This window comes from Postia placenta, assembly GCF_002117355.1.
Source record: "Postia placenta MAD-698-R-SB12 unplaced genomic scaffold POSPLAscaffold_21, whole genome shotgun sequence".
Taxonomy (NCBI): domain Eukaryota; kingdom Fungi; phylum Basidiomycota; class Agaricomycetes; order Polyporales; family Adustoporiaceae; genus Rhodonia; species Rhodonia placenta.
The window spans coordinates 395,205-407,068 of NW_020169852.1; the positions used below are offsets into that span (position 1 = coordinate 395,205).

Genomic DNA, 11,864 nt, shown 5'->3' on the forward strand with positions numbered 1-11,864 from the left:
ACATGAGGGAAAACCCCCCAGGGACCGGTAATGGACCCCTGGTACCTAGCTGGGTAAGGATTACTAAGTATCATGTGCTCAATGATGTCATATATGATGTCATAGTCTGGCCCTGCCCTGCCCTGGGCCTAGGGTCCAGAATTGACCGGCCTATGGCCTAGTGCCTGAGCCTAGCTCCTACCTATGATGTCAGAATGATGTCATGGTCCAGAAGGAGTCTGGTTTCTATCTAGAAAAGGTCCGGCATCAGAGTCCAGCCTGATGTGTCCAGAACAAGATCATGTGTCGCTTATTTAAGCGGATAACCCCTTAGATATGTAGATGTACCCATATGCGGACGGATAAGTATGGATAAGTCCCTATACCCTTTGATATGTCCGCAGAAATAGCGGAAAAATTAGGTAAAATTAGGGAAACTGTGACACTACCCTTTGCCGCTGATTGCCGAGATGGTAGATAAGCTCCGCGGTGCCAAGCTCTTTACAAAGTTCGATGTCCAATGGGGATACAACAACGTCCAGATCAAAGCCGGTGACAAATGGAAGGCGGTGTTTGTGACTAATCGAGGGTTGTACGAGCCCTTGGTGATGTTCTCTGGTCTCACCAACTCCCCTGCAACTTTCCAGGCGATGATGAACGAGATCTTCCATGATCTCATCATCGGTGGCAAGATCCTCGTGTACCTTGATGACATACTCATCTTCTCTACCAACAAGGAGGAGCACGAAAAAGTCACACGCGAGGTTCTTCATCGCCTTCAGGACAACGATCTGTTCCTGAAGCCTGAAAAGTGCGAATGGGACGTTCCCAAGGTCGACTATGTCGGCTATGTGTTCAGTGGCAATGAGGTAGCGATGGATCCCGCGAAGCTGAAAGGAATCAATGAGTGGCCGGTACCTCGGAACAAAAAAGACGTTCAGAAGTTCCGGGGGTTCTCCAACTTCTACTGCCGCTTCATCAAAGACTTCGCTAAGATCTCGCGACCACTCGACCGGCTCACAGGGAACAACCCATGGCATTGGGGCGAAGATGAGCAGCACGCCTTTGACGAGCTCAAGCGGCTCTTTGCGACAACCCCAGTCTTAGCGCTGTACGACCCTAATTGAGAGACGCGCATTGAGGTTGACGCCTCAGGCTACGCCACTGGCGGCGTATTGATGCAGAAGCAGGATGATGGCAAATGGCATCCCATCGCCTTCAGATCCCATGCAATGGATCCGGCACAGCGGAACTACGAGATCTACGATAAGGAGATGCTCGCGATCATTGAGGCGCTAGACAATTGGCGCCACTACCTCGAGGGGTTACCCAATCAGTTCGAGATCGTCACCGATCACAAGAACCTCGAGTACTGGCGCACGTCTCAGCATCTCACGCGTCGTCAAGCACGCTGGTCACTGTTCCTAGCTCGCTTCGACTTCCGCATCACGCACAAGGCCGGGACATCAAATGGAAAGGCTGATGCCCTGTCACGACGATCGGACCATCAGGTCGGCAATGAGGACAATAACACCAATCAGGTGGTTCTCAAACCAGAACATTTTCGCATCGCCTCTGCCAGACGTGGCCACGCTTTGGTGATAGCTGATCAGTCGCTTCTGAAGCGCTGATAGGCGCCGAGCCCCGCTGGGCCCCGATACACCTCTTTTCGGCACTCGCATCCCGCCCGGCACTTCGACCCAGTCTCCCAACAGGTCGATTTCGTCTTTGACGCTCTTCGACACCTTCGACGGTGCGCGACGCTTACTCGAAGCTCGGCACGGTCTTCCCGAGGCCTCGTGCGTAGATCTCGGAACATCTTCCGCATTCGGCGAACAATAGGGCCACTTGACGCCGCTCAACCAAGCGCGCGCTTCGTTCCAAGCCACACCGAAGTAGCCGGTCTTTCCCGATTAGGTATCGAACCTTGCGGCATGCCTTCACGACGGCTACCGGTCCGAAGTGGCCATATGTTACTCTTCATCTCCGCGTTCGGCATGACGTCACTCTACCGATGGACTTGGTATGTGCCTCTCGGTGAGGCAGGTTCTTGAGGAACAATGCAAAGCCCCTTGTACCAGTGTGCCACTCTCGAATAGTCGTAGCGTCCTGTGTAGTATAAAATCTGTCGTACTTCTCTCCAAAAATACAAGATCCGTTCCCCCCCCCTCGAGTTCAGAGCTCATAAGTCGAGTTCGCCCTGCGTCTACGTCCTCAACTGCGTCACTTCGTTCCTCACTGCGTAACCTCGAAACCTCGTCCACTGCGTTCACTCGTCGATACCGTCTCGACGAACCTTTCGACTTCGACTACTGTCGAAGAAACTGCGTTGCACCTCGAACCGCGTCCTAGTTAAGTCCCCCCTATCGAATCGTGTCCCTCCTCTTTACGAGACGTCGAAGAGCTCTGCCGAGCTTCGATTGTCGCTAACTTTCCACAGCCTCCGAGTAGCTTCGACGACGTGTCGAAGCCACCTCGTACCTTCCCGTTTGTTCGTAACCTTTCCCAAGGGTGTTTCTCGTGTTCACTCGAACCGCGGGACACCTTGCTGCTAACTCCCCTCTCATTAGACTATAAGCCGTCTCTCTAGTCCCTTTAGGTCGCACCCAGGTTAGGGGTTAGGGTTACGTAGGTCGTATCATTTCTGGAGCCCACCGCGAGGGGATTTCAGGCAAGAATTCGCCGCTTTCGGGTTTCCGAAAACGTCTCCAGTAGTCACCCGCTCGCAAGCGCGTGAGGCTGCTAGCCGCAGCGCCGCCGAGAACCTCGACAGCTCCTCTAGAACGCAATCGACTCCCTCTCCAACAATCCCCGGTGACTTCGACCGCGACGAAGAAGACGAGATAGACCAAGAACTCCAGGACGACTACGACGAAGAACCAATCCCTTCGACCGCCGAAGAACACACTTCGTCCCCCGAGCTTCTAGGCCTCACTACTTCCGACTACGACTTTTCGACTCCTGATCTTTTCGAACGATCCAGTTCTTCGCCCGAACCCGAGGATCCCATCCCAGCTACTTCGAATCTCGTACTTCCGACTCCGTCGTCTTTTCGCGCCCATGCTCAGCCGCCCATCGCATCCTCTTCGCGACTCTCAGTCATACCTACATCCGACCTGGCACCTCCGCCACCATTAGCACCTTCGAACACAGCTTCGAACTCCAGCTCCACACCGCCCGCTCCTACGATTCCTTCGACTACTACCACGTCCTCTTCGAGCCCAGCTCCTACTACCACTACAAACATGAGTCAGAACACGACCGCACCGTTGATGCCCCCGCGCGGTCATTCGACGGCACCAACCTTCGACCCGTCGGAAGTCCGTTCGCTTCGGCGTTACTTCCAGGACCTCGAGGCATTGTTCACCCGGTGTCAGATTACCGACGAAGCAGCCAAGAAACAATGGGCCGTTCGGTACCCTTCGATCGACGTCGCCGACTTGTGGGAAACCATCGAGTCCTTCATCGACGTAGCCAAGAGCTACAACGACTGGAAAGCCGACGTACGAGCACTCTATCCTGGCGCCGACGATACAAGAAAGTGGTCGCTGGCAGACATGGATCAGCTCATCGGAGAACGCGCTCGTATCGGGATTCACAACGCGGCAGACCTAGGCTGCTATTACCGCGACTTTATGGCCATTACGAAACATCTCATCGCACAGCACCGGCTCTCTACTATCGAGCAAAGTCGAGCATTTCTTCGAGGATTCCAGCCAGCATTGCTCACACGGCTCGAGACCCGACTGCATCTCAAGCATCCCGATCACTATGCCGACGACCCGTACACCATGGCAGAGATTCACGCGGCGGCTACGTTCATCTTACACGGTACATCGAGCACACCTACGACAGTGGCTAACCAAGCTACTGCTTCAACGTCGAACACTTCGACAACGGTGCCCCCCGGGATGATCAAAACTGAAGACATCTCGATGATCATCGAAAGCCTGTCGAGAACGATCGCAACACTCATTCAGCCGACGACACACGCTACGCACAACCACGCCCCCGCACCGAGACAACAAGCTGCCGTCCACGTCCACGAGAACAGCGGAGTTGAACAGACGTGCCACTACTGCGGCAATCGTGGCTGCAGGGTAGGCACCTGCGAGTTCGCGGAGATCGACATCCGGGACGGCAAGTGCAAGCGTAACACCGAAGGCAAGATCGTCCTTCCAAACGGAAGCTTCTGCCCCCGCACTATCCCTGGTCTCACGATACGGGATCGAATCTACGAGTGGCATAGAAGAAATCCCGCAGCACCCGCCGCTCCGACGATGCTCTTCGAGATCGACGATCGCTCGACTATGCAGACCTTCACACTCAACACCAGCAGCAGGATCGAGGCGCTCGAGCGAGAACTCCTTCAGCTTCGGAAGCGCAGGGAGGTCTTCGACGGCGTCGAGATTCTACAGCGGAAGAAGCCTACGACGCCAGCCGTCCCGAAGAGCGCGGAAGCCTCGGGATCTGGTACATCGAGAGGGGTGGCGGCACCCTCGAGCACTTCGACAAGCACGGCCCCGCCTCCGACGATTCCAGCAGCAGCACCCGCGTCGTCTTCTTCCCCGCCTACGCAATCCACGTCTCGACCTACTACTACGTCCGCTCCTCCAGCACCACCAGTACACCCTTTCGCAAACGCTCGTGACGCAACTTACGCCCCACCGAACGTTCGAAACTTCGCAACCCCGCCGAAGCCCTCGAACGACAAGGGCAAGGAGCCAGTGTACAAGACCATCGTCCCCGTTATCCAGCCGAAGCTCGCCGAGGAGATCTTCCAGCGTTCGATGAAGTCGCCGTTCGTCACGCTAACCCCAGAAGAGTTGCTGTCAATCGCGCCCGACGTTCGAAACAAGTACCGCGACGCCGTCACCCCTAAGCGAGTCTCGACGGAACCCGTCGCGTCGGCCCACATCGTAGAAATCGGCGCCGACGAGGTCACGGCCGTCAACCAGCTCTCGTGTTCAGGTACAACGTTGGAACCCGGTGCTACAATCGTCCCCGACCCATATGAAACCTATCTGAAGCACATCCCGCACGGCGAGCACCCCGCAGAGTTCACCGTCGCACGCGATTCGAATGCGATTCGTTCGATCATCGCGTTGGTCGACAACAAGGAGCAAATCGAATGCATCGTCGACCCCGGTTCACAGATCGTCGCCATGTCGGAAGAGGTCTGTCTCGGTCTCAACCTCCTCTTCGATCCTACTATCCAGCTGAACATGCAATCGGCGAACGGAGAGGTGGACCGATCGTTAGGACTCATTCGAAATGTTCCCTTCCGCATCGGTGAGATCGTTTTGTATCTCCAGGCTCATGTCATTCGAAACGCAGCGTACGACATCCTCCTCGGCCGACCCTTCGACGTGCTCACGCAAAGCGTCGTCAAGAACTTCGCCGACGAGAACCAGACGATTACAATCCTCTGTCCGAACACCGGCGAAACCGTCACGATTCCGACGTACGCGCGAGGAAGATCGTGAAGCCGGCAGCATCCTGTCAGGTGTCGCAAATCGCATTTTCTAGCTTCGAGGAATTGATTCCCCATGATCAAGGAGAAGCCGCGCTAGTCATCGACTACGATGGGGTAACACCAAGTATTTCCTTCGTCTCTCCGATTGATTCTTCGACTCCGAACGCTGTTTCGTCGCTATACCTCTCCGCATGCACCTCCATTTCTTCATATTTGCAGTCTCTTTACGCCTCGGACAGTACAGCTTCTAATGCCGCTCCGTCGAATGCTTCGACGTGGGCTTCGACTCTTCTATTTTCAGCTCTGTTTGCTTCGACTCCCCCAGCTCCTCCTCCGACGAAGTCCATCTCACAGCTTTCCAACTCAATTCTTCCTTTTCCTTCGACGACATCGACTTCTACCCCTTCAACGCACAAGATCCTCGCCGCGACGAAGAAGAAGTACAAGCCTGTCGCTCTCAAAACCCGACCCGTCCTTGGTGCCGTCCCCGAACAATTTCGAATACTTCGAGACATCAAGGGCGACCCTCTCTCCATCATGCCCAAGCTTTCGACCGACCCTCCGCCGTTCAAACCTACCGGTCGGTACACCCTCGAACGCTTCGAAATGACCGAAAAGCTTCACGATGGCGACTTCCTACTTCCCGAAGAACGTCGAGTCCTCCACCACTTCATGTGCTTGCACAACGAAGCCTTCGCATGGACCGACGACGAGCGTGGATGTTTCAAGCCTGAGTACTTCCCCCCCGTCGATTTCCCCGTTGTTCCTCACACGCCCTGGGTGCAGAAGAATATCCCCATTCCGCCCGGGATCTACAATGAGGTCTGCGCGGTGATCAAGCGAAAGATCACTGCCGGAGTCTACGAACCATCGAACTTGTCGTATCGATCGCGGTGGTTTTGTGTCGTCAAGAAGGACGGTAAATCGCTTCGACTCGTCCATTCCCTCGAACCCCTCAATGCAGTCACGATCCAACATTCCGGTGTACCGCCGACGCCCGAATACCTCGCAGAACAATTCGGAGGAAGACCATGTGGCGGCATGCTCGACCTCTACGTCGGCTACGACGAGCGACTCATCGCTGAGTCTTCGAGAGATCTAACGACGTTCCAGACACCCTACGGAGCCATGCGTCTAGTCACACTCCCGATGGGTTGGACGAACTCAGTCCCGATCTTCCACGACGACGTCACCTACATCCTGCAGCCCGAGATTCCGCACGTTACGGTGCCCTACGTCGACGACGTTCCCGTCAAGGGTCCCGAATCCGACTACGACGACGAGCGGCTCCCTTCGAACCGCGGCATTCGACGCTTCGTGTGGGAGCATTTCGAGAACATGAACCGCGTGGTCACTCGAATGCGCTACGCCGGAGGTACCTTCTCTGGAGTCAAAAGTATCCTCATCGCTCGAGAAATCATGGTGGTCGGACATCGCTGCACTCCTCAAGGACGCCTCCCCGATGACTCTCGCGTCGCAGCAATACGCAACTGGGGTCCCTGCGCTACTCTATCCGATGTTCGAGCGTTCCTCGGAACCATCGGCGTCGTTCGAATCTTCATCCGTAATTTCGCTCATCGCGCCGACGCACTCGTACGCCTCACGAGGAAGGACGTCGAGTTCGAGTTCGGTCTGGAACAGATCGCGGCGCAGGAAGACCTCAAGGACACGCTACTCTCATCCCCCGCACTCCGAGCAATTAGTTATGATTCCCCCTCTCCCGTCATTCTCGCAGTCGACACGTCGTTCATCGCCGTCAGATATCACCTCTGCCAGTGCGACGAAGCCAACACGCGAGTCCGTTACTACAGCAGGTTCGGCTCGATTACGCTCAACGATCGCGAACGAAGGTTTTCGCAGCCGAAGCTCGAGATCTACGGCCTATTCCGCGCACTACGATCCCTTCGACTCTACCTGATCGGCGTTCGGAACCTCATCGTCGAAGTCGATGCTTGGTACATCAAGGGTATGCTGAAGAATCCGGACATAGCCCCAAGCGCGAGTATCAACCAGTGGATCGTCTCGATTCTCACATTTCATTTCACACTCGTCCACGTCCCCGGTACAATGCACGGCCCCGACGGTCTCTCTCGACGCACAGCTCAACCCGGTGATATCATCGAAGACGAGGTTGACGAAGAGTTCGACGATTGGATCGACCAGATGCATTCTTTCGTTCACCAGATTCAGCCCCTCCCGTCCATCCCTTCGCTTGCCGTCTTCACCAGTGACAGAGCCGAGGACGGCTCAGATTTCAATAGGGAGGAGGATAGCTACGAGCTAGTGCCTCGATCGGAGCAAGCGCAACTCGCAGACGCAAAGCTCGACGACGTGCTCGAATTTCATCGAACTTTAGCAAAGCCCGACGGCATCTCCGAAAGCGTTTACGAAGGGTTCATCAAGTACTGCATGCAGTTCTTCCTCGACAACGACACCCTCTGGCGCAAGGACAGTCACGGAGCACACAAGCTAGTCGTCAAGCCCGGCGATCGCCTTCGAATACTTCGAGAATGCCACGACCGCACCGCGCATCGAGGAATCTACGCAACACTGGCCTTCGTCAATGAGCGATTCTGGTGGCCGTTCCACTACACCGACATCGCCTGGTTCGTTCGATCGTGCCATATCTGCCAGTCTCGACAAGTGCGTCAAATCCTCATTCCTCCGACCGTCGCAGTACCAGCCCCCATCTTCGCGAAAATTCACATCGACACAATGCACATGCCTGCCTCGGGCGGATACAAGTACTTGGTCCAAGGTAGATGCTCGCTCACAACTTACCCCGAGTTTCGAATGCTTCGAAAAGAGACAGCAAAGGCCCTCGCCGACTGGATCTTCGAAGACATCCTCTGTCGATGGGGCGCACTCAGCGAGATCGTCACCGACAACGGTACGGCGTTCATCAAGGCGGCCGATTACCTTTCGAAGAAGTACCACATCAACCATATTCGAATCAGTGGGTACAATTCGAGGGCGAACGGTCTCGTCGAACGTCCGCACTTCAGCACGCGACAAGCCTTGTTTAAGACAGCCGACGGAGATGAGAAGAAATGGTCCCAAGCTGCGTATTTTGTATTTTGGTCCGAGCGCATCACGACTCGACGACGCATGGGCTGCTCACCCTATTTCGCTGTTACGGGCACCCATCCGCTCATTCCTCTCGACATCGTCGAAGCTACGTACCTGCAACCACCACCGACTTCGGTCCTTTCGACAACCGATCTCATCGCCCGTAGGGCCATTGCGCTTCAGAAACGCGTCGAGCAAGTCACTGAACTCCACTCAAAGGTCTACGAAGCACGTCGAACTGCAGCAATTCGCTTCGAGAAAGAGCACGAGCACTCGATCCAGGATTTCGACTTCAAACGCGGAGCCCTAGTGCTCATACGCAACACGAAGATCGAGAAGTCCCTCAACCGCAAGATGCGCCCGCGATATCTAGGCCCCCTCATCGTTGTCTCGCGCAACAAGGGCGGCACATACATCGTGTGCGAACTCGACGGTACAGTCCTCGATAGACCCATCGCAGCCTTCCGCGTCATCCCGTATTTCGCGCGCAAATCCATTCCAATCCCTGAAGATCTCGAAGATGTTTCGACAGAGCGTCTTCGAGAACTCGAACTATCGAATTCTCTAGGCGACGACGATGATGAAGTCGAAGAAACCGAAGAACGCGACGAATAGAGGTTCTTCCCTTACTTGTACAACACGATACGTACTTTCTTCTCTCCATTCCTGCTCTCACGTTACGCGATATGTTTGATTTTCTCCTACGTTTCAGACCATCCCTTGTACGAATACCTTCGATTCAACTCGATAGTCGTGACATCGTTCGACGTTCTACGAACACTTCGATTCGACTGTTGCGTGAAGGCTCACCTTAGACGAGTCCTCCTAGGCTGTGATGACAAACTGAGCCTATATTCTCATTACGTCCATTTTCCCTCACTACGAACATTTCGATTTCACCTTCTATGTCCTTCGATCATATTACGACTTACTTCGAACACCCTTATTTTCATTTCCTTTTCTCTTAGTTCCCGCTAGGTCCGTCTAGGCCAAGGGCCACATTTTCCATTCAACCATCTACGCAAAATTCTACGACATGATTAGAACTACGATACAAAACGACTCGCGCCATCGCCTAGTCCTCGTCAACAACCCCGCGCACGAACCCGATTCCCCCTTTCGCGAGCGCGTTCTTCTCCATCTTTTGAAGGTCGAGGTCCATGTCGTGGAGGAGCGCTCGACGGCGCGCGATGTGGGCACGCTCCTCGCGAATGACGCGGATGATTCCACGAGATTCGTCGTCAAGGTCGAGTGCGTCAAGGTCGTCCTGCTCGAGCCCAAGGCGGCTGGCCCCATCGAGAGGCCGTCGTAGAAGGGGGCGCGGAGGCTCGTCGACGCGACGCTTCTTCGAACCACCCAAGTCCGCGATCGAAGGCCCAGGTGAGGCCGGCCGAACTACCACAACATCAGCCAAAGTTCAGGACAACCAGAAGAAACAACTTACTGCGTTTTTTGGTGGTTGATCCCCCGCCGCGCGTCTTCTTTGTCTTGCCTAGGACAGACACCTTGTCGAAATAGCAGCCCTGTTGGAACTGCGCGCACCTCTCGCAGGTCGTACCGTTCTCGACCCACACGCAATCGACCGGGGCCGAGCGGTAGCCGGCGCAACGATCGCACTGTCCAAGAGTTTAGCATCGAACCGCTTTGACGAAGAGTCAAGCTTACCTTCTGTCCCGACTGGCGCTTCTCAATTGCCGCGGCGGCCATATCGACCTCCGTCATTGCGAAAGGACGCTCGAGCGTCCGAGGAGTCTTCTACGAAAGAAAGATTAGTAATCAAAGGACGGTAGAAGAGAAACACTTACGATCGAAGGGTCGTCGGACAACTCAGCGACCTCCTCGTCGACCCTCGCGCGCCCTTTCCCCTTGTCGACACCGGCAGGTGCAGGGTCGGGAAGGAGTCCTTCGGCGGCCGCAATCCTCGCCAACTCTTCGTCGGCGGCCTCTTGTGCGCGACGCTCGTCTTCGGCCTGCTTCCGACGGTCCTCTTCGTCCTTTCGACGCCGTTCGTCTTCGAGGCGACGTTCTTCGGCGGCCTTCGCACGCTTCGCGGCCTCTTCGACGCGTCGTGCTTCCTCCTCGGCGAGGCGCTTCTGTTCTTCGAGGCATCGTTCGGCCTCGGCATCGATGGCGGTCGCGAGCTCGGGCCAGTCCCCGCGCGCCCACCCGACCCACGACTCCGACGCCCGCTCGGCGAGCTGTTTGACGGCGGCGGCGACACGCAACTCCGTCTCCTCGTCGCGGATGGCGCCCAGAGCCTTGCGATAGGCGAGCTGCTCGAAAACAAACGGTTAGTCGGGTTATGCAGATTACAAGCAACTTACGACGAGCGGCGACAAATCTTGCGCCCACTCTTCGACCACATCGAGCGTGGCGTCGGCGGCCGGCGGAGCCTCGAGGACCACGAGCAAGGAGGCAAGGCGGCGGTTGACGAGAGAGGGAGTCGACGCAGGGGTGGCAGAGCGAGCAGACATCGTAGAAGCAGCGAGTATACGAGAGAGGGCGACGAGGTAGCGACGAAGGAATGATGGGATGGGGAAAATGAGGCTAAGTCTACCCTGCTTATAACCCCTTTCCGACCAGCGTTTAGCGCCGGCCACGTGGCGTTCGAAACCGACGCGGGTTGTCAAGCCGCTTCGATCCGTTCACGACCATCGCGCTTCTCGCATCACGTGGAGGACCGAGGGCGGTCCAAATTTCAATAGGGAGGAGATGATAGGCGCCGAGCCCCGCTGGGCCCCGATACACCTCTTTTCGGCACTCGCATCCCGCCCGGCACTTCGACCCAGTCTCCCAACAGGTCGATTTCGTCTTCGACGCTCTTCGACACCTTCGACGGTGCGCGACGCTTACTCGAAGCTCGGCACGGTCGTCCCGATGCCTCGCGCATAGATCCCGGGACATCTTCCGCATTCGGCGAACAATAGGGCCACTTGACGCCGCTCAACCAAGCGCGCGCTTCGTTCCAAGCCACACCGAAGTAGCCGGTCTTTCCCGATTAGGTATCGAACCTCGCGGCATGCCTTCACGACGGCTACCGGTCCGAAGTGGCCATATGTTGCTCTTCATCTCCGCGTTCAGCATGACGTCACTCTACCGATGGACTTGGTGTGTGCCCCTCGGTGAGGTAGCTTCTTGAGGAACAATGCAAAGCCCCTTGTACCAGTGTGCCACTCTCGAATAGTCGTAGCGTCCTGTGTAGTATAAAATCTGTCGTACTTCTCTCCAAAAATACAAGATCCGGTTCCCCCCTCGAGTTCAGAGCTCATAAGTCGAGTCCGCCCCGCGCCTAAGCTTCCAACTGCGTCACTTCGTCCCTTGCTGCGTAACTTCGAAACCT

General features: G+C 55.9%; 2 protein-coding genes across 2 annotated transcripts; one reads left to right on the forward strand and one right to left on the reverse strand.

The window, feature by feature from the left end:
* Window positions 1-2,603: 2,603 nt before the first annotated feature.
* On the forward strand, window positions 2,604-5,508 carry POSPLADRAFT_1158804 (hypothetical protein; the record flags this gene model as incomplete). The annotated part of the gene is made up of 2 exons (XM_024487366.1): window positions 2,604-5,443; window positions 5,475-5,508. Coding segments are annotated over 2 exons (2,874 nt in total), but the record flags the coding sequence as incomplete, so codon positions are not given.
* A 4,091-nt stretch (window positions 5,509-9,599) lies between these two features.
* Window positions 9,600-11,704, reverse strand: POSPLADRAFT_1158894 (hypothetical protein; the record flags this gene model as incomplete). The annotated part of the gene is made up of 7 exons (XM_024487378.1): window positions 9,600-9,919; window positions 9,969-10,140; window positions 10,190-10,279; window positions 10,330-10,797; window positions 10,849-11,158; window positions 11,323-11,513; window positions 11,630-11,704. Coding segments are annotated over 7 exons (1,626 nt in total), but the record flags the coding sequence as incomplete, so codon positions are not given.
* Window positions 11,705-11,864: the final 160 nt, after the last annotated feature.